The following is a 21,943-nucleotide window of genomic DNA, read 5'->3' on the forward strand; positions in this document are numbered from 1 at the left end:
TCTATTCTTCTCACTCCCGTAGGACTGAATGTGGGGCTAGCTGGTATCACTTCACTTTGACCTAAAAATTCCCTTCAGTTTGGGAGGCAGAGCTCATTCTTGGAAAGTTCTTCTGTGTCCCAATGTAGAAGAGAGAGCAGATTGGACATCTTGAAAGGTAAGGAACCTGATGATGAACATAAGACTTCTGTGATTCACCTGAGTATTTTGGATTTTTTGCTTGTTTCTGTAGGGTCTCTTGTAAGTTAAAACTACATTTATTCGTTATTTTAGCAGTTCCCAGGGCAAAGGTCATGAAGTTAAATGCAACTCAAAAGTGTAAGCATAGTTACCTTCCATTTTTCTGTGACCTTCTGCACTAGTTCATCTCATGGGAAAGGCAGGTGGTGGGAAGTGAGACAGGTATTTTAGCATGTCTTCATCGATTTGTGTAAATGCAAGGCAAGGGTAGCAAAACTTAAGCTCCAAACTCATTATAATCCCTGAATCACCCAGTATTTATTGAGTTTCTTTTGGGTGTTGGGTACTAAGATGATGACCCTTTCCTCAGGGAGCTCTCTGTCTACACATAACAGAGATACAGTTTTTCGAGTGTTAGGGCCCCAGAGGACATTCCTAGGGACAGTTGGGAATCAAGGAGGATTTCACAAAGAAGGGACATTTGTGCTGAAATTTTACTTTGGGTGGCCATTATTCTAAATGATAGAAATTCATTTTTGAACCCTTAACTTTTGTCAAGACTCTTTAGTTTGATACAAGTTACATGCCTGCTTCAGGTTTGTTAGCTTGAAGGACAATAGAGGCATTCCAACTCCTCGAAGATGAAAACACGCATTAGTATTTTGTATGGACCAGGGTTTTCTGTGCATGCATATATGCATTGTATAGATTTTTCCTCCAAATGTTGGGGATGATCGTTCTTCCCATTGTGTACTTTTGCTGAGAGGTAGCTGTTAGAAGTTGACATGCCAGAAGTTAAGAATGAGCTCAGAATGGAATCCTGCGGCCTTTTAGTTCCACATTCTAAGTTTGATACTCTGCCTTTTATGGAGTAGTAGTCATAGCATAGAAAATGAACTTCATTAAACACGACACAGTTGTAATAAACTTGACTTCTTAGAGCAGGAAAGTGGGAAAGGATCATCGGAAGAATGAAATTGGAATCGTAGAGGTGATTCTGAGCTTGGTCAGATTAATCTGTGAATTTATTTACCACTTTGTGGCAACCTTATAGAGTCTCCTTTGAAAGATTCCAAAATAATTTGGCCTTAGGACAATCTGGAACTTGGTTCTTTCTTGGAATTTCAGAACTATAAAATCTGGGCAGAGGAGGAGACTCACGGTTATAATTCTATTTTATGAGGACTAATGTTAAAAATTGTCCTGCTTGACCAGTAGCTTGTTGTTTTCTTACTCATCTAGCCCCGTTCAGTATAGCATTTTGCACACAGTAGGCACTCAGTCACAGGAAATCATCTGGCCAGGCTGTTCAGCCCCACATTCTCACAAAAGCATGTGAAAATACCTTTCCTTGCTGAGTGCTTGTTGTGCAGAGTGAGGGTTCAGAGGAGGGAGGGCTGCAACTGAGTTCACTCCGTGAATTCAACAGCATGTCTGCAGGTTTGTCTCTTTCTCCTTCCCCATTAGCTCCAGTTCCCTGCACTAACAAGGAGTCGGCAGAAGCAAAAATTGTGAGGTGTTTTTTTTTTTTTTTTATCCCTACTCAATGCCCAGAAATCTGGAAAGTAGAAACATTGATTTTATTTGCCCTTAGTATTTCCCAGTCTCTGAAAATAAAATGTGCATTTAGGGAGGAGGGAAAGTCTCAGGGGCCTTGAGATGTCTACAGATTGGCTAATAAACTCTTTAAAAATTGGAAGCTGATTCCCTTTACATGGGAGACAACAACTGTCTCTTAATTGCACATTCTAGAATACATAGGAAACTGCTCTTAAGATATTCAGTAGCAAGATGTATAGTTGATTTTCTTTTAAAGCCATTTAGAGATTTTTCTTCTTTATCCTCATCCAGGTGAGGGGACCTTTGAGAAGGGGGTTCCTGGATTCCTCTACCTCCTCACCTCCAGGATGAGCACTGCAGTATCGTGACCCTTGGGGTTTTGGTGAGTAGTCTGATGATGGATTGTAGCACTAGAGAGCTTTGCTGGCTTAGAAAGATGAGCTTGGGGAAAAGCTTCCAACTTTTATTCAAGAGATATTTTTTGAGCGAGTACCACATGCCAGGTGCTATAGGAAGTGCTGGGAATATAGGTACGGACAAATCACTCTTGGTCTCTGCCTTCCCTTTCTGAAGATGAAATTCTGAAGCCATGATTTCATTCACTTGGCAAAAATATTCAGACTCAAGATGGAGGCTTGAGGTGAGGGAGAGGCTTGTCGGGAATGATGCCCGTTTTTGTGGCATGAGCAGCTGGGTACCATTTACCATGGTGTGGAAGAAGGAAAGACGAACACTTTGGGGAGGCAGGCTATCTGGAGATGAATTCCTTGCCCATCTTGTTGAGTCTGACATCTAGGGAGATGCCCAGGTGGCATTTGTGGGTTCAGGCCCACAGGGCAGAAGCTGAGCTGGGGACAGGAAACGGAGTGGTTGGCATGGAGAAAGCTTACCGAACAAGAGGCGGAGAGACCCCAGGGTGGAGTCCCGAGGACCTCAGAGTTCTAGACATCGCATAGAGAAGGGGCCAGCACAGGGGGCACACAGAGAGTGACTGGAGAGGCGGGAGGAGATCTAGGGAAGTGGGGCACCGTGAAAACTGAAAGAAGAGAGTTTCAAGAGGGAAGCGATCAGCTGGCAGTCTACAAGATGGAGTAAGATGAGGTTAGAGCAGTGGCCAGGGGTGACCTGAACCAAAATAGTGGTTTCTGTGATCCAGATAGGGGTAGAGGGGGGAAGTTGGTTTAAAAATGGCGAATGGGTGGGGCACCTGGGTGGCTCAGTGGTTTAAGCCTCTGCTTTCGGCTCAGGTCATGATCTCAGGGTCCTGGGATGGAGCCCCACATGGGGCTCTCTGCTTAGCGAGGAGCCTGCTTCCCCCCTCTCTCTGCCTGCCTCTCTGCCTACTTGTGATCTCTCTCTCTCTCTCTCTGTCTGTCAAAAAAAAAAAAAAAATTGGCGAAAGGGTAAATGGCAAGTAAGGAAGTAAAGACTGTGCGCTTGTCAACCCTGGGGAGACTTGGCTCTGGAAGGGAATAATAACATGCTAAGGCTGGGCTTTGTTTTCCTGTAATTTTTTTGTTTTTTTCTCAATGCTGGAAGAGACTATTCCATGTCCAAGCAGTGGTTGGAAATATCCTGGAGATGGCAGGGAAGGCCAAAAGAGAGAGAGAGCTCTCAGAAAGCTAGAAGGGATGGGGCCTATACCACCCATGGTGGGACTGACATCTGGGGAAAAGGGGGCTGTTTTGTCTGTTTCAATAATAGAGAAGAAGGAGAGGGCTAGGTACTAGGAAAATGGGTTTGCAGATTTGGTGCTGAGCATGTCATGTCCGACGTGGTGACTTCTTTTCTTGTTAAGCCAGGGCAAGCCATGCACTGACAGAAGGGAGGGCGGGAAGGAAGGGGAGAGTTGGAGATAACAAGATATGAAATGACAGTGGGCAGGATAAACAAGTGAGCTAGAGAATGGTAGTCATCCCAGCAGTAGTTCACCCACACGCTGGTACTGTGCTGCTGAGCATTTGATTCTGCACACTGGCTCCCCTTGTCCCCGGAGTCCCTATCTTGACGCACTGGAGTGATAAAGAGCACAGCCAGGGTGCACGGCCCTGTGCCAGCTCTCTCACGCACTGGGGTCTGGCTAACTCGGAGATGACCCACCTTGCTCGGGTAGACAGCTGAACATTTCAGAGGCTTAGTTTCCTTATCTCTGAGATAGGGAGAATTAGGGGTACCTGCCTCCTGGTGCTGTGGTTAGTGAGCTTAGTATGAAGGGACTTAAAAGAGTGCCTGACCCCTAGTTAGGAAGAATTTTATATAGCTTCTCAGAAGGAAAGGGAGTTGAATAAATAGATCTTAAAGTTAGGAGGTTTCTTTGTAGCAGAGGACAAAATCTGTGTGTTTCTCTAATGAAGGTCTCTTCGGTGGAAGAGCTTTTCCAGTTCTTAAAGTAAAACAGTTGAGCCTACCCTGTAAATGTAGGAGCCTGAGAGCCTAATTTGAGTCTTTGGAATTATATCATAAGACACCAGGAGGATTTTTTTTTTTTGCTCGGCTTAGGCCAAGGCTAGGGTAACTTCCTCCAACAACTCCCTAGATCAAGGGTTGAAACCCTAGATTTTGTTGCCCATCTCTCAGTGAGTCCACATGCTTGTTTCAGCCTTCTGTACAGTCTCCACCCATAAACTCATGGTAAGGAGATGGCCTTGAGGAAGAGCAGGGTCGGGGCAAACCTGGGAGAGGCCCCGCCTTCCGCTCATGTGCGCTCTGGCCACTCATCTGTGCAGGCCTGTTGAGCAACTCGCGAGAACAAGAGACTGGTTGTAGGAGTACTTTGAAATTAAAGAGTGGTATGCTCACAGTATCATTAGAAATCATCGTTGCTATTGGCTCATTAGAAATGCCTGGCAGATGGAGGCAATTCGATAGTTGTAATATGTTCAGAGTTCCTTTGGAAAAAGAGTACAACACAAATGCCAGGTATTTCTTTTCTGGGAGAAGCTGGGTAAATCATGGAGGGTCCAACCACATCTTAGTACATCACGCTGACGATTATAGACAAGCCAAAGAACTTTAAAACAAGATTCCTGTCTTCAAAGAACAAAGTCTACGTAGGGAGATGAAACATACACATAGGACTATTCAGTATGACATGTAATTGAGTGCTAGAATGTGTGATGCAGACAGAAAGTACCAGAAGTTACAGAAGGGGACTATCTAGGTGGTGACTGCTTTTCTGTTCCTGAGGTAAATGTTTTCTGATGGCTTTGTCCATGCAAGATTCATTTGCTACTTCTGTTTTTCCAGTGATTCCTGATGTTTAGTGAGAGGTTATGAAATGGTTTATAATCACATATGTCAAACTTGACAACCACGGTCAATTTTATAGTTTAAACTGAAAAAAGAAAAAGGAAAAAGCTGAAGGGGGGGTGGGGAATAAAAATACAACCTTAAGTATAATCGAGACAAAAATTGTGTTTTAGGATGTTTTCTCCTAAGGTCGGCATAGGAACATTCCATAACATTTTATTCTAGTTCTTTTTCCTGACTTCTTCACTTAAAAAGAAAAAAATGTAATCTGGTGCACTGACAACTTCCGTATTCCTGTTGCAAATTTCCAAATGAAGAAAGAGACATTTAGCACTTGACAGTGATCCTTCTCGGTGCCAAAACCTGGAGTAGAGCTCCCAGAACTTAGTCCAGTTCTGGAGTCTCTCAAAGGGTATGTAAGCTGAACCTGAACCTGAGTTCCTGCTAACTCCCTTTGGTCCTTCAGTCAAGAATCCTACATCTTGTCTCCTCCTTTGGTCTCATACCCCAGCAGCAAGATAGCAGAAGGTGGGGAGGGAGCTGAGGGGGACAGTGGTTACCAGAAAGCCATGTTGGACCTACCCTGGAAGGAGAAGGGACTGAAAGTATATCTAGTCTAGGCGTCCTTAAGTAAAGGGTTTTCTCATTTGTTCTCTGGCTAGGTTTGGGAATATTTTTCTTGACCTTTATGCTTCAAATTAGCCTTGCAAATTGGCTCAGAAAACATCTTAGCTTTCAGAGATGTTCTTTTACTTTCAGCATTACGGATCATTCCCATGCTTCCCCATGCCTAGGGTCCCCCTCATTAAACAGTGAGAATGCAAGACACATCCTTGGCATAATTTAATAGAAAGATCATGGAAGTCAGGGGGCAGAACTGATTGTACTTGGTGTTGGCTCAACAGCTGATTTCAGAAGTAACTCCTCCAGTGTCCCACCACAAGGCCCTGAGAATAGAAACATAGATTCATTTGTTTTGTGGTTTGAATTAGGATGGGGTTTGTTACATTTCAGTGCCTTGTTGGCTATTTGAGGTGAAGGACCAGATAGTAGCTTTGGATTTGAAGTACCCTGCAGTTTCAAGGCATGGTTTTGAGAAAAGAAAAACCCAGGTGTTTGACTGGTTTGTATTTGGAAGTAGAGAGATGGAAGGGAGAATATGTGGCTGAAGACAAAATGTTTCTCTCACCTGCTTATAAACACCAGGTCCACGCTACAAGGCAGGAGGCTTGTGTGCCTGGCAGAAAGTCTTGTCACTCTCCCAGGGCCTTAGTGTCAGAGCACGGACACCACTGCTCCTTGAACGCCGCTGAAGCCGAGGAGCAACCCAGAGGCTGCACTGTCCAGCTGGCTAGCACCTTACCTTCGATCCTGTTGTAAGGCTGTTTTATATCTTTTGTGTTTTTGATCCCAACTCTTTTTGGGTGGCCTTTTCCCATAGTGTGCCCTGGAGATGCGAGATTTCCCTTTGGCAGCAGGAGGCACACCCCCAGAGAATGCTGGAGCTGCAAGGGGAAAGGACCCACTTCCACAGCAGAGAAAAACAAAGAGGAAAAAGGTATACAGGTGGCCAGCGATAAGGGACGCCCCCAGCGAGCAGCGGGCTGCCGCCACTGCCCTCAGCAGCTCTTTCTGCTGCTGCCCGAGAGGAACTCGGTGAGCCCATCCCTGTCTGTGACTGCAAGCTCAGGATTTCAATCAATGCATTCCAGTAACCCTAAAGTGAGGAATTCTCCGTCAGGAAACACACAGAGGTAAGGGCTGCGGCCTGCCCAGCTGCCCCTGGCGGGGTAGGGGGGGTGGTAGTGTCGGAGGTGGACCTTGAACACTCATTGAGGGCACAGTGTGTTGAAGTGGAAGAAATGGGGAAAGGAAGAGAAAACAGACGAGTCAACAAGCTACAGTGCAGTCAGACTTTCTGGCAGCGCTTTGCCCGTTATTCCCTGACTGTGCCCCTTTGCCGTCCCTCCCCCCTCACCAAAGCACAACGGAAGGCACCTTAGAATCCACCCGGTACAGTGGGTGTACTAACCCTGGTATGTGAGGAAACCGAGGCCTAGGATGGTGAGGAGGCCCAAGGTCCTAGGATGTCCCCACTGGCCCCCAGCCCCCCAACGTGAAGCTTTCTCCTGCATTCCGCAGTACTGAAATTGATGTTTTTCAAAGAACTTTTTCCTCCTCCCTTGGGGCACCCGTGAGCACATGTGCCCTGGTGTGTGGTACTGCTTGTTGGAGGGATTCATATCTGGGAGGGTTTCCCTAACCTGCCACTCACCAGCAGGTTTCCTCTCCTGCTCTCTGGGCCCTGCTGTATTTTCCAGCAGGGAAGCTAGGCTCTCGTTACAGCTGTTCCTTGTTGTCAGCCAGGGGGTGGATAGTATTTTGATCTTAACGATGCCTGTTTGTTTACTCTGAGCTAGTCTTAGTATGAGAGTCACTTCTCTATGTACATAGAAACCATTGTCCTTTATTGACAGAAGCCCTAGAGATGGGTCCCCATGTGACTCTAGGGTTCCCGAGACCTGGCAGGCCACTCTGCCTGAGCCTCCTCTGGGTTAGTTAGCACCTAGCGCTGAGAAGAGAGCAGGGTTGGAGGGAGCGGGGAAGGAACTGAGGTGAAAGGTAGGGCGGGTACTCAGTCCTCTGTGTCTCCTTGACCTACTCTAAAAATTGCTTCTCCCTGATTTGGGCTGACCGGCTACATCCGGCATCTGATCTCCCTTTATTATTTGTCTCTTTTAGTAGCCCTAAGTCAAAGCAGGAGGTGATGGTCCGTCCCCCTACAGTGATGTCCCCATCTGGAAACCCCCAGCTGGATTCCAAATTCTCCAATCAGGGTAAACAGGGGGGCTCAGCCAGCCAATCCCAGCCATCCCCCTGTGACTCCAAGAGTGGGGGCCATACACCTAAAGCACTCCCTGGCCCAGGTGGGAGCATGGGGCTGAAGAATGGGGCTGGAAATGGTGCCAAGGGCAAGGGGAAAAGGGAGCGAAGTATTTCCGCCGACTCCTTTGATCAGAGAGATCCTGGGACTCCAAACGATGACTCTGACATTAAAGGTATGTCTATAAGATCTTTGAGACTCAGAGGGAAGTAGGCGTTCCCGAGGGAAGGCCCCTGACGTTGGTGGGTGCCGGAGAGCCTAAGAGCAGCCAAGTGGGGAGAGTAGGTATCAGATTCAGGAGCTCACCTCACTGCTTATTAAGATGGGACTGTTCCTTCTCGTTTTCCTACTGACTGAAGAGCAGTTGGAAACCACCCTGTCGAGGAGTCCTTGCTCTTGAGGACGCACATGAGTCGGGAATTATGGGCAGACGTTCCACGGTCCTCACCACGTTCTTAAGGGTATTTCTGGCCTCCCTGTTATTTCTTCTTCACTATCAAGCCCCAGTTTGTGTCTGCCAGGGGCCCACACTGGAGCAGTTCTCCGGGCCTCTCCTCCTCTTCTCTGTTGGATTCGCCCTCTAAGACTTGGAGTCTGTACTCTTTAGCCACCACTCTGCCAGAGCTGTAGTGACAAGAGGAAGCGCTGGCACCCATGGGGTTTGTCACAGCTGATTCCCGTGTGGCTGGACTGGGTGGCTACATGTGCTAGAAACAAGGGAGGCAGCAAAACCTGGCCAGCGGGGAAGAAGGCGGGGCCAGCAGCTATGACTTCTGTTGTTTTTTTCTCCTACTATAAAACCAAAAATCTTAACTATAGGCCAGAGCATGAAGTTGCATTCCAGGAGTGGAAGTGGGACACCCTTCCCACCAGTCCAAATTAGAAACGGAAATCTGAGCGATTGCTCCCTCTCCCCCCCCCCCCCCGTATTAGTGGGAGGCCTGTGGGAGTGCCTGCACGTGCTGGGCGTGGGGGGCATGGTCAGCACCGTTCGGTTGCTGGCTGTAAGAATCTGAGGGCACCCGCATAGCGGCTCATTAAACAATTACAATAAATGTGATAAATGCTGAAATCAGGGGACCTGGAGGCTGTGGGTTCAACTCACAGGGGCATCCAGTCCAAGAAGTTCCAAAAGGGTTTCCAGGAAGGAGGGACCTTTGTGCTAATGTCTGAAGGGTGCATAATAGAGAAGGAAGGAGGTGGTGAGGTTAGGGGTGGTGGGGGACAGTGCTTTGTAATTGGTCATTTCAGGAGAAGCGTTCTGGAATTTTTATGAGCTGGAGAGGTTTCCTCTTAGCAGGGTACTTCCTCTTTGACATTCTCAAGGTGGGTTTGTGTTGTGGTGCTATGAATGCTGGCATAAGTTTTCTTCTTTCTATGACACGAGTCTTTTCATTCTTTTAGAATGTAATTCTGCTGACCACATAAAGTCCCAGGATTCCCAGCACACGCCACACTCGATGACCCCATCCAATGCTGCAGCCCCCAGGTCGTCCACCCCCTCCCATGGCCAGACTACTGCCCCGGAGCCCACACCTGCTCAGAAGACTCCCGCCAAAGTGGTGTATGTGTTTTCTACTGAGATGGCCAATAAGTAAGTTAATAGCTATGTCTCGCTGTTGACGTGGCTTGTGCGTTTGGACACTGAAGTTTTTATTCCCACTGAAGAGTAATCCTTGTTTTCCCCTCACCGGTGATATTCTCACTTAGAGTTAATAGTATGGAAAGGGGTAAAAGAAAATAAAATATGAAACCTCCCCAGAGGTGACCATTGATGATACTTATTTGGCTTTCCTGCCAGAAAGTTTTTATGCTTATAATATACATAGAGATCTTTTTTTAAACATAAAAGAGATTGATTACACAATATACACTTTCTTATAGTTTAGTATTCTTTTTTAAATAACACAAGTAATATGTGTCTATCTCAGAATAATTAGAAAATATAACTTAAGAGAAGAATATGTCTGGAATTCATAGAGATAAGTACTGTGAATGTTTGGGTACCTATGTTTCTGGTGGGTGGATCAGCAGATTTTTTTAGCCACTTACTTAATTTATAGAAAGCGTGAATTACCCTACATACATACAGAGTGAGTTTCCACAGCCTTAAATTATTAAATTATCATTAGGTGTTGTGAGATTTCATGTTTGCCTTTCATGGTTGGGGTTTGGAACCAAGATTCTATAAAACACCTACCACAGTGTATTGGTTTGAAGGAGAAAATCTTGGTGTTTTTTTCTAGTGTCTCTTTTGAGATTTGCTAATGGCTCTCATTAGATTTCAGAAGTCGGTGGTAAATGATAGACACGAATAATGAAAACCTGTGTTTCTTGATTCTTACTCAACACTTCTGGTGGCTCTCCACACAGACCCGCCCTCCTTCTCTCACAAGTTCAATCAGGGGTTAAAGTGCTTTGGCATTACAGGTGGTGGAACAGAAAAGCAAGTCCTAGTGTGTACCTCTCTTTCGTCTTTGCAGAGCTGCAGAAGCTGTGTTGAAGGGCCAGGTTGAAACTATCGTCTCTTTCCACATCCAGAACATCTCTAACAGCAAGACAGAGCGAAGCACAGCCCCTCTGGTAGGCCATTTTGAAAGTGGTGTGTGGTTTAAAGGCACTCCGGTAGCTCTAAAGGTGGGAGCTGGGGAATGCTGTTGACAGGGAGATAGTCTTGATGGTCTGAGCTGTGCTTCGGGGCATCTCTTGCACCCCTCCTCGAGACATTGCATGGTTTCAGGCAGACGACGCTGTACTGGCCTTTGCTTTTGCGGGCTGGTATACTGATGGGTTACTAGGAAAGAAAGACCCAGAATCAAAAAGGAGCTATATGGAGCACTTCAATTTCTTTTCTCCTGCCATCTCTGGGAAAATCTGAACTCAGACCCTGTGCACAGGGCAGGGTTTTTTTTGTTGTTGTTGTTAATTTTAAGATTTTATTTGACAGGGATCACAAGTAGACAAAGAGGCAGGAGGGGCGGGGTGGGGGGGAAGCGGGCTTCCTGCTGAGCAGAGAGCCTGATGTGGGGCTTCATCCCAAGACCCTGAGATCATGACCTAAGCCGAAGGCAGAGGCTTAATCCACTGAGCCACCCAGGCGCCCCCACAGAGCAGGTTTTTAAAAACTAACAAATGCTCTTGAGTTGGTTGCAGAACAGAAAAGGAATAAGTAAACCCCCAGTACTGGGGTCCATGCTGATAACACCCCAATTAGAGTCTCAGTGACTTTCAGAATGAATCTTAACTTACTTCAAAGTGAGAGGACCATCGAGTGCTTTTAATTGCTTGATATTTCCAAAATTATAAGAAATGTTAGTCTGTCTCTTCTCTGGAACTTAATTACCTGCCATGAACCACGTTAGAAAAGGCACGCAATGGTTCTTTGAATACACAGAGCATTCCACGTGGAACCAAAAGCTGTTTCTGTGACTTGCATTGTCAAGGCATCCCCATCCCAATGTTATGGGGACATTAAGAGGTTCAAGACACAGTCCCTGCTTTCAGGAAACATAAAATCTAGTACTCAGCAGATTCTTCAACATGGGAAAAGTCAAGTGGCAATAATTGAGTCAAATGACAGTTCAAGATAAAATAGGTGACCTTTCTGTCTGTGTTGTGTATCAGTGGAGTCCCTCTTCATTGACACAGCAGAGCTTGGCTTTCCTAGACTTAGAGAAAGCCATTTCACATTCCTCCTACATCTGTGCTATTCAAGAAGGGTAGAAGATGGATGAACAAAACATTTAAAATGTTTGTATATTTTAATTTATACTTAAACATTTTATACATATGTATATGTAAAATTTAAAATTTAAATTATCCTGGAATGTACAGGGACTAGCATAGCGCAAACCAATATTTGATTGACTTAGCAACAGACCTTAACTCTAGTTCTCACCTTTACCTTCTTCAGTACTGAACTGAGTCAGAAAAGGAATTAAGGATATAATTGGGAATAATCAAATCACCACCACTCCCAGTCTAGAATCAAAAGGATGGCACTAAACTGCAGCTTCTCTCCTGGTCACATGACACAAAGTCTGGGCCTGTCCCCAGCAAACAAACAAAAGCTGGCCAACAAATGCAAACTTAAAATGGCACCGGAGGGAAATTTAAGTTGACACCGACACTACAGCGAGGGAGTCAGGGATGCAGGAGACCCAAGAGCATGTGGAGTCATGCATGCTCAGCCAGCCCTCCCTGCCACTGTCTCTGTATGCAGACATCGGGGCATGGGTACCTGCACGGGAAACATTTATATACATACCCACAGAGTGTTCCCACTCGAAGACAGGCTCTGTGTTTAAGCAACACAAACTGTTCGATGCAGAGGTACACATAACGATTTGTGTACAAGTTTGTACACAGGGAAACATTCCAGAGAGCAAGTGGGGAGGTAAGGAGGAGCCTTAGGGGTTTGAAAGTAGACTGGATTAAGTGAACAAGTCGAAACAAATGAGCATCAAAGAAGGGGCCGTGAGGCTCGCCACAGGCTGGTGAAAGAGCCCTCCCATGAAGGTCTGTTCTTCCTCAGGACCCTCCCTCCAGCACTGTCAGCGGTGCCAAGGTTCAGCCCCAGCACAAGTACATCCCTCTTCCTGACACCAGCGGCACCTGTGTCACTGGCCGCAGGGGAGGTGCTTTCACCCCAGGACCTAGTGTAGTGTCGGTACTTAATAAATAATAACGAGGCTCTCCTCCACCCTAGAGAAGGGCAGTCGGCTGCCTATTGGAAAGAACAGATCAAAAGACACCGTGAGCTAGATAGCCTCAGATTTCGCCACAGACGCTTCCTGCCTGCGGATTCTCTTACTACAGTTAATGTACGAATTCTTATCGAATATGGAATCAGTGATCACAAACCGAAAACAGAAACCAGAGCTGTCAGGCCCCCTGGAAACTCCAGGAGAGGAGTCCTTTGGCAGTTGCCATGCCAGAGGGGACGCTGAAACAGAGCAGCCCTCCCTGCTTCCTCTGGCTGGTGGCGTACAGAGCTGGGAGCGACAAGTACTTTCTCTTTCCATTGAGAACAGCAGACCTCTTGATTGACAATGAGAAGCCTACAGACCCAGTTGTACTTTCGGGGAAAAGAAAAAGGTGTTAGGTACAGCCTCCCACATACCAAGAAACTAATCTCTCTTTGAATCAGAAACACACAGTAGACATGTGATCTCAAACCTGTTCCTCGAAATAGATACTCAGATGTATTCACTTTGGCAGAGTGGCTCTCTTCTGGCATGCTTATAAAGTTATTGAAACCTAATCCTTAGCAAGGGAAAGAGGATGCCATTTGACAGGAAAATGGAAGAAAAAAAATCAGAACATCCCCATGTCCAGAGTGGGGTTGGCCATGAGCACTTTCTATGGCAAATGTCAGAGTAAATTTACGGGCCTGGGACAGATCCTTGTAATGTGTCTTGCTTTTTAAATTGCCTTTCTGTACAATTTACCAATGATTTTTAAAATCTTGTTTGTCTTCAGAACACACAGTTATCTGCCATTCGGAACGATCCGAAACCCCTCCCACAACAGCCCCCAGCTCCAGCCAACCAGGACCAGAATTCTTCCCAGAACACCAGACTGCAGCCGACTCCACCCATCCCGGCACCAGCACCCAAGCCTGCTGCACCCCCACGTCCCCTGGACCGGGATAGTCCTGGTGTAGACAACAAACTGATTCCTTCCGTAGGCAGTCCTGCCAGTTCCACTCCACTGCCCCCAGATGGTAGCGGGCCAAACTCGACACCCAATAACCGAGCGGTGACCCCTGTCTCCCAGGGGAGCAATAGCTCTTCAGCAGATCCCAAAGCCCCTCCACCTCCACCGGTGTCCAGTGGAGAGCCCCCTACACTGGGAGAGAACCCCGATGGACTGTCTCAGGAGCAGCTGGAGCACCGGGAGCGTTCCTTACAAACGCTCCGAGACATCCAACGTATGCTTTTCCCTGACGAGAAAGAATTCACAGGAGGACAAAGCGGGGGACCCCAGCAGAACCCTGGGGTACTAGATGGACCTCAGAAGAAACCAGAAGGGCCGATACAGGCCATGATGGCTCAATCCCAAAGCCTAGGAAAGGGCCCCGGGCCCCGGACGGATGTGGGAGCTCCATTTGGCCCTCAAGGACATAGAGATGTGCCCTTCTCTCCAGATGAAATGGTTCCACCTTCCATGAACTCCCAGTCTGGGCCCATGGGACCCGAGCATCTGGACCACATGACCCCCGAGCAGATAGCATGGCTGAAACTGCAGCAGGAGTTCTACGAGGAGAAGAGGAGGAAGCAGGAGCAGGTGGTGGTGCAGCAGTGCTCCCTCCAGGACATGATGGTCCATCAGCATGGGCCTCGGGGTGTGGTCCGGGGGCCTCCCCCTCCGTACCAGATGGCGCCCAGCGAAGGCTGGGGGCCTGGTGGGGCTGAGCCCTTCGCCGATGGGCTCAACATGCCCCACTCTCTGCCCCCGAGGGGCATGGCTCCCCACCCCAACATGCCGGGGAGCCAGATGCGCCTGCCCGGATTTGCAGGAATGATCAACTCAGAAATGGAGGGGCCGAATGTCCCCAACCCGGCCTCTAGACCAGGTCTTTCTGGAGTCAGTTGGCCAGACGATGTGCCAAAAATCGCAGATGGTCGGAACTTCCCACCTGGCCAAGGTGTCTTTAGTGGCCCCGGCCGAGGGGAACGCTTCCCAAACCCCCAAGGGTTGTCCGAAGAGATGTTCCAACAGCAGCTGGCGGAGAAGCAGCTGGCTCTACCCCCGGGGATGAGCATGGAGACCATTAGGCCCAGCATGGAGATGAACAGGATGATCCCAGGTGCCCAGCGACACATGGAGCCTGGGAATAATCCCATTTTCCCTCGAATACCCGTCGAGGGCCCTCTGAGTCCCTCCAGGGGCGACTTTCCTAAAGGAATGCCCCCCCAGATGGGCCCAGGTCGGGAACTTGAGTTTGGGATGGTTCCTAGTGGGATGAAGGGAGATGTCAGTCTAAACGTCAACATGGGATCCAACCCTCAGATGATACCTCAGAAGATGAGAGAGGCTGGGGCGGGCCCTGAGGAGATGATGAAATTACGCCCGGGGGGCGCAGACATGCTGCCGGCTCAGCAGAAGATGGTGCCCCTGCCCTTTGGTGAGCACCCCCAGCAGGAGTACGGCATGGGCCCCAGGCCATTCCTTCCCATGTCTCAGGGTCCAGGCGGCAACAGTGGCTTGCGGAATCTCAGAGAACCCATTGGGCCCGACCAAAGGACTAACAGCCGGCTCAGTCACATGCCACCACTACCTCTCAACCCTTCCAGTAACCCCGCTAGCCTCAACACAGCTCCTCCAGTCCAGCGTGGCCTGGGGCGGAAGCCCTTGGATATATCTGTGGCAGGCAGCCAGGTACATTCCCCAGGCATTAACCCTCTGAAATCTCCCACGATGCGCCAAGTCCAGTCACCAATGCTGGGCTCACCCTCGGGGAACCTCAAGTCCCCCCAGACTCCATCGCAGCTGGCAGGCATGCTGGCGGGCCCAGCTGCTGCTGCTTCCATTAAGTCCCCCCCTGTCTTGGGGTCTGCTGCTGCTTCGCCTGTTCACCTCAAGTCTCCATCACTTCCTGCCCCGTCACCTGGATGGACCTCCTCTCCAAAACCTCCCCTCCAGAGTCCCGGGATCCCTCCAAACCATAAAGCACCCCTCACCATGGCCTCCCCAGCCATGCTGGGCAGTGTAGAGTCAGGTCAGTATGCTCGCGTGTTCCCCGTTGTGCCCTGTAGCCGGAGATTGCAAAAGCCTGATTGATGTACTTTAAGAAAAACTGCTGTCCTAGCATGATTCTGCAGTTGGAGGAGGTGGCCCGTGGCAGGTGGATGCATTCGCAGCCAGGTGCATGATCAGTGCTCCCACGGGGTTCTGCGCAAGCGTCGGGTCCTGATAGAGACATGGGGCTCTTATTAGCATAGGATACGGTTGTCAGATAGTATCGTTCCGAGGAGGAGGGAGAAGTGGAAGCATGTGTCGTTTCATGGAATAATTCACAGTGAACACACGGTGAAATAAAACACCTTGTCATTGGGTAAATGTGGCTTCTGTAAGTAGTAGACCCGCCCACTGGACACCCGAAGGGACTGCCCTCACGTCCACGGGCTCTGAGTGTAATCCGAAGCAGAGTGGTTCTCGTGTGTGTTGACCACAGAGGTGGTTACCAAAACCTTCTTTGGTAGACTGCTGTTCTCAGATCGGCGGCAATTTGTCAGTATTTTCTTCCTAGGAGAAGCTCTTGCTGATGATGGTGGTTTTGTGACTAGGACCAGAGGTGGTCCGTGGAAGATGAGCACTGAGGTGTAAATACTAGGTCTGTGTTGTCTCGGCTGGAGGAAAACTACACTCAGAATAAGATAGGAGAGGGATCCTGCCCAGCTCAAGAGTCCCTTTCTCCGTTGGGTAGCAGTTCACAAAAGCAGTACCAAGGAACGGCTGCCTCAGAACCTTTTTGTTCAGCCCTCTTGCTCATGAAAATTAATGGAGCACATGTGCAGGGTGACACAATTCGCACCTGGTTTCCCATCACTGGTCTAGCTCCACGGCGGACCAGACACCTGAGTGGAATTCAGAATTGTGATGGGCAAGGGAGAGAGCCGTTTATTTCACATTCTTTTCAGGGAAAATAGTTGTCCCTAAACCATGCTTTTCCCAAGCTTGAAGTTCTCTTTCTGACGCATCCTTGGTGTGTTTGTCTTCACCTCTGCGGACCCGTCACCTCCATATTGCACTGCGGTCGCCCCTCTGCACACACACACGGAGCTTGACCAGAAGATTGATGGTTCGTGTCCTGGGTCTAATAACACTGTCCTGTTCATTTGTCTCATTCGTGGCCTTGCTAGTTCATAACTATATAGGCCCAACTGCCTTTGAGAGGAGTCTAATTCCTGGCCCGTTGTTTTATTTTGCTTTCTTCTAGGTGGCCCCCCACCTCCTACAGCCAGCCAGTCTGCCTCTGTGAATATCCCTGGAAGTCTTCCCTCTAGTACACCTTACACCATGCCTCCAGAGCCGACCCTTTCCCAGAACCCGCTGTCTATTATGATGTCTCGAATGTCCAAGTTCGCAATGCCCAGTTCTACCCCTTTATACCATGACGCCATCAAGACTGTGGCCAGCTCCGATGATGACTCCCCTCCAGCTCGTTCTCCCAACTTGCCATCGATGAATAATATGCCAGGTAAGAAATCAGGAAGCTAGGAATATGGAGCCAGTGTTAGACGGAAGAGAGACTTCTCGCATGCCTTTTCTCGACAGCGGCAGACCTCAACGGATGGAAATGGAATGAGTTGAGAAAGAGTACCATTAGTAGAATTAGTGTCTTGGCCAGAGGAAGAAAACAAAAGCAAGTTTGTATTCGTTTGATTCAGTGTGTTTGTCAGAAAGCAGGTTTGCTTAGAGTGCTTACAATTCCCTAACAGAAGTTCTAATGTTTCTGTGTACCGGGATGGGTTCTTTTTTCCCTTTTGAGGGGGTGGGAGGGGGGTGGGGAATCCTCCTGGAGCAAATACTGAAAGCCATTTCTTTTTAACATGCTGATCAGAATGTCTTTATTTCTCAAGTGTTTTTCTGGAAGAGCAGCCTCCAACCACAAGCAGCCACAGGATTTCAGACAGGGGAAAGCCCCTGTTTCCTAGCAAGCACCATTCTCAATATACTCAGTGGTAATTCTACAGAGACACCAAATACTTAAATGCCCCAGAGACTACAATAGAGCCAGCATGCTTTCCTTTTCTGTTACAAGTTATCATTTCTTTAGAGTTTCATATAACCTAGAGTTTGAAACACACTCTTTGCAAGGCAGTATAAAAAAGTGCCAAATGTCAATTGGTAAAGGACTGTTTGGTTTCCTTGCTATATCTGATTCTTGGACTTGCAGGACTGATTAACCCTCTTTCTCCAAGAGGACCTTACCTAAGTCGTTCAGACAAGTTCACTTCTATATTAAATAATGTCTCTGATGAAGAAGGCTAAATTGGTGTACATATTAATTTGTAACTTTTCACACCGGTGACTTTTTTCCTAGTTGTTTTCTACATATCCTTATGTCATACAGTTTAACATTCAAAATATATCCTCTTGTAGAGCTCTTGGCTTATAGGCTCCAAAATGTATTTTAATCTCATTGAAGGGCAGGGATTTCGTGTTGTATGTTTTCCCAGCATTTTCCCTTGCACATGTGATACGTGTGGATTTTATTATTGTTGTTGTTAATTGAATTTCTTAGTTTTTCTAAGTTGCTCTCGGTTAAGGTGATTCTTTTGATATCTTTATTTTTCTAGGAATGGGCATTAATACACAGAATCCTCGAATTTCAGGTCCAAACCCCGTGGTTCCGATGCCAACCCTCAGCCCAATGGGAATGACCCAGCCACTTTCTCACTCCAATCAGATGCCCTCTCCGAATGCCATGGGACCCAACATACCTCCTCATGGGGTCCCAATGGGGCCCGGCTTGATGTCACACAATCCTATTATGGGGCATGGGTCCCAGGAGCCTCCGATGGTACCTCAAGGACGGATGGGTTTCCCCCAGGGCTTCCCTCCAGTACAGTCTCCTCCACAGCAGGTTCCATTCCCTCACAATGGCCCCAGTGGGGGGCAGGGCAACTTCCCAGGAGGTATGGGTTTCCCAGGAGAAGGCCCCCTCGGCCGCCCCAGCACCCTGCCTCAGAGTTCAGCAGATGCAGCACTTTGCAAGCCTGGAGGCCCTGGGGGTCCCGACTCCTTCGCTGTCCTGGGGAACAGCATGCCTTCAGTGTTTACAGACCCAGATCTGCAGGAGGTCATCCGACCTGGAGCCACCGGAATACCGGAGTTCGATCTGTCTCGCATTATTCCATCCGAGAAGCCTAGCCAGACACTGCAATATTTCCCTCGAGGGGAAGTCCCAGGCCGTAAACAGCCCCAAGGTCCCGGACCTGGGTTTTCGCACATGCAGGGGATGATGGGTGAACAAGCCCCCAGAATGGGACTAGCATTACCTGGCATGGGAGGCCCAGGGCCAGTGGGAACTCCGGACATCCCTCTTGGTACAGCCCCATCCATGCCGGGCCACAACCCAATGAGACCACCAGCCTTTCTCCAGCAAGGCATGATGGGACCTCACCATCGGATGATGTCACCAGCACAGTCTACCATGCCCGGCCAGCCTACCCTGATGAGCAATCCAGCTGCTGCCGTGGGCATGATTCCTGGCAAGGATCGGGGGCCTGCTGGGCTCTACACCCACCCTGGGCCTGTGGGTTCTCCAGGCATGATGATGTCCATGCAGGGCATGATGGGACCCCAACAGAACATCATGATCCCTCCACAGATGAGGCCTCGGGGCATGGCCGCCGACGTGGGCATGGGTGGATTTAGCCAAGGACCTGGCAACCCAGGAAACATGATGTTTTAAGCTGCTAAGATTGGATGTGCCGATCCTTGTCAAGATGAGATTCCAGGTCCTGAGAGCTGCTTTGAGGGAGTTCCAGGAGTACTGTTGGTCATGCAATAGGAGAACAGAGACCCGAGGGCTGCTTTGGGGGAGGGGGGAACTCGAGAATGTATGGATTTACCTGAAAACAAATGATTCATTTAATCAACAGGTGTGTTTTTTTTAAGATTTATTTTTTAAAAATTATTTTTGTGGACTTGGGTATCCCATGATGGCACCTACTTTTGGGAATCTGTAGCTGTGCTTTGAGAATTGCCATCGGTCATGTGTTGCACCGTTCTCTGTATGTTTACGTCCTTTGGACTGGCTTCTCCCAGGATTCTTTTCTGGTTTGTTTTTTGCTTTGGGCTTTATTTTTTTGTGTACTGTACTATATTGTAAAAGGGATTTTAGCAGAGACTTTAGTCTTTGGGACAAGAGGAGAACAGGAATGCTGGGCTGTTTACTTTAGGTGGAGAATCCATCTTCAGACCTTTGGACTATTTTCTTTCAACTCCAGTGTATAGAAAAAAACCAAACTACGACCTCAGAGCAGAGTATTAATGAAAAGCACAAAAAAAGGAACTAAGTTCAGCGAGGGGTGGGGGGAGGGGGGAGATTTTTCTTTTTAAAAATAATGAAGCTTAGGACGTTTGTTTTTCAGTTCGAGTGCTCTCCGGCACTTGTCTGTCTCTCCCAGTCTGCAAACCCACCTTCACGTTTTTCTCTCAGTTTCCCTCCCTTCTCCCTTCTCCCTCTCCATCTCCTTGGTTAAGTGTGTTTCCTTCCCCCGTGGCATGCTCCGCCATGGATGACCCCTTCTTTCCTCCTTTTTCCCTTTGGCAGCTGCAATACACGGTGTTACTTGGGGGAAGTAAATCTAAGGAAGAAGCCTCGCCTTCCAGGCCGAGTGTCGTCGGGGCTCTGGCTCCGGGAGGGAAAGGCCTGTGCTTGGGATGCTCGATGGTCTTCTTTCCCCGTTCTCTTCCCCAACATGCCCTTCCCTGCCCACCTTGTTTTCTGTTCTCCTTTTATTAGAAATTCCCAAGTGAAATTTATCAATGTGGGAGTGGAACAGATGCTAAAAGCTATCCAGGATTTTGTTTTCGTTTTTGTTTTTAAATTTTGTGGTTCCTTCCCTTCCCTCCTCCTCCCATGCGTAAAACGTTCTGTGTAACCTCCATTAAATTTGGTACAAACCACTCACCAGAGCTGTGGTGTCAGAAAAATAAAATATATTGTTTCTTACAAAATGGAATTGCCTTTCTTTGTTCACTTGGATTCCTGTTTGCTCAGTGCTGGGCACGGTAGCTGCCACATGCCCCAAGAAGCATAGCAGCTTGGCATCGGAGTTGGTTGATGAAGGTTAGGGGAAGTCGACAGAAGTGCCTACCCAGGTGTAGCATGTTCCCTGTGGATGAGGAACAACCACTTGGAGATCTGTCCCACACACCTGTCCTTGCTCCGTCACCAAGGCCTAGCTGTAAGCGGAAGAGCAGCCCCGGCCCCCAGTGTGGAAATCTACCTCTGGAGGTAATTAGTGGTCGTTCGCAGGAATTTCTGTGAGAGCCAATTTAATGGTGTGAAGTAATTAAGGCTAAAGGTATATTTTCAGTCATTTGCACAAGCCCTGAAATGTCCCTGGGTCTTGCTAAGGTAAAACATTACTACTGTACCTGCAGATCGTGGTTTCCTGCACTTTCTGTCTCCTTTCCACCCGGCATCCGCTCTGGGGCTCTGCTCCTTCTGGGCATGGCTTACCTCCCACCAAACTCCTTCAGCGCTGCAGTGGTCCCTGTCTGAGGGACTAGCTGTTTGTGTTTCTGTGCACTGGGGCTTGTTCTGGTGTGGGTATTTTCTTTGAGTCGTAGGCATTTCTAGCTGGGTGTGTGGGTGTCTGGGTGTCTGTGTGCGTGTTTGTTCACACGTGAAAGCAGAAGGTAGGAGCAGCAGGTGCCCAATCATCTGCAGACAGACTCATACAAATTGGGCTCTGCTGGTGTTCTACAGGAGTTCTTCTTGTGACTTTCTCTAGAAGTGTGTTTGAGAGCCTCTTTTTCTTCCACGGCTGGTGGCCCTGTCAGCTCAGTAACACAAGAGCCCTAGGCAAAAAAGTGAGAAGACTGTTGCAGCTCCTCCCCCACCAGTCACCTCCCTGTGTGGATCTTTGAGGGGTCTAAGAAGTAGGTGGTAATCATTGCCTTTGCAGATGAGAAAGCGGATCTCAAGTTTAAGAGTTCTGGCACAATCAGATCTATTCACATGGTCCTGCATGGTGACAATTCTATGTGAGGAGACTAAAATGAGCGTTCTGTTTCATTAATTTGCCATATTCCTCAGTTCTCTGGCTTTCAGGTATATGGAAGAGAGCAGGGAAACGGCGTGAGAGGCGAGCCCTCACCAAGGAAGGCATTTGTCCCACTGGACTGGCTTGTGGGGTGGCTCACTCCCTGCTCCACCTAATAGTGTTGTGCTCACTAGTAGTGCATGGTCCCCTTCCTACTGTCCCTGGGAGGAAGCAGAGGGTGCACAGGAGTGGGGTGGCCCCAGAAGCTGGGGATGTGGCACTGCTTACTCGGCCCCCTGCTGGAGAACTGCAGCAGTGCAAATGAGCTCCCCTACCTCTG

The 21,943-nt window shown here is 48.4% G+C and overlaps 2 protein-coding genes across 7 annotated transcripts; both read left to right on the forward strand.

Annotated features, from left to right (window-relative positions):
• Window positions 1-6,442: 6,442 nt before the first annotated feature.
• On the forward strand, window positions 6,443-6,649 carry LOC309841736 (uncharacterized protein; the record flags this gene model as incomplete). Its single annotated transcript, XM_082685127.1, has 1 exon — window positions 6,443-6,649. The coding sequence occupies one exon, from the start codon at window positions 6,443-6,445 to the stop codon at window positions 6,647-6,649; it is 207 nt and encodes a 68-aa protein (XP_082541253.1).
• BCL9 (BCL9 transcription coactivator) lies at window positions 6,610-20,569 on the forward strand. 6 transcript variants are annotated; one of them, XM_082685097.1, is made up of 7 exons: window positions 6,610-6,743; window positions 7,732-8,048; window positions 9,278-9,467; window positions 10,357-10,456; window positions 13,355-15,596; window positions 16,818-17,078; window positions 18,181-20,569. In XM_082685097.1, the coding sequence occupies exons 1-7, from the start codon at window positions 6,691-6,693 to the stop codon at window positions 19,296-19,298; spliced, it is 4,281 nt and encodes a 1,426-aa protein (XP_082541223.1). In that variant the 5' UTR covers window positions 6,610-6,690; the 3' UTR covers window positions 19,299-20,569. The 6 variants fall into 6 exon arrangements, with proteins under 6 accessions (XP_082541223.1, XP_082541224.1, XP_082541225.1 ...); XM_082685098.1 differs by having other exon boundaries at window positions 18,217-20,569; XM_082685099.1 differs by having other exon boundaries at window positions 7,732-7,826.
• The last annotated feature ends 1,374 nt before the right edge of the window (window positions 20,570-21,943 follow it).

This window comes from Mustela nivalis (assembly GCF_964662115.1).
Source record: "Mustela nivalis genome assembly, chromosome: 10".
Taxonomy (NCBI): domain Eukaryota; kingdom Metazoa; phylum Chordata; class Mammalia; order Carnivora; family Mustelidae; genus Mustela; species Mustela nivalis.

Bases quoted from the DNA above. Each gene is read 5' to 3' on its own strand.
- BCL9 (XM_082685097.1), top strand. From the start codon at position 6,691: ATGCATTCCAGTAACCCTAAAGTGAGGAATTCTCCGTCAGGAAACACA. The intron at 15,597-16,817 runs GTCAGTATGCTC...GCTTTCTTCTAG, and splicing joins GCTGGGCAGTGTAGAGTCAG to GTGGCCCCCCACCTCCTACA. The intron at 17,079-18,180 runs GTAAGAAATCAG...TTATTTTTCTAG, and splicing joins ATCGATGAATAATATGCCAG to GAATGGGCATTAATACACAG.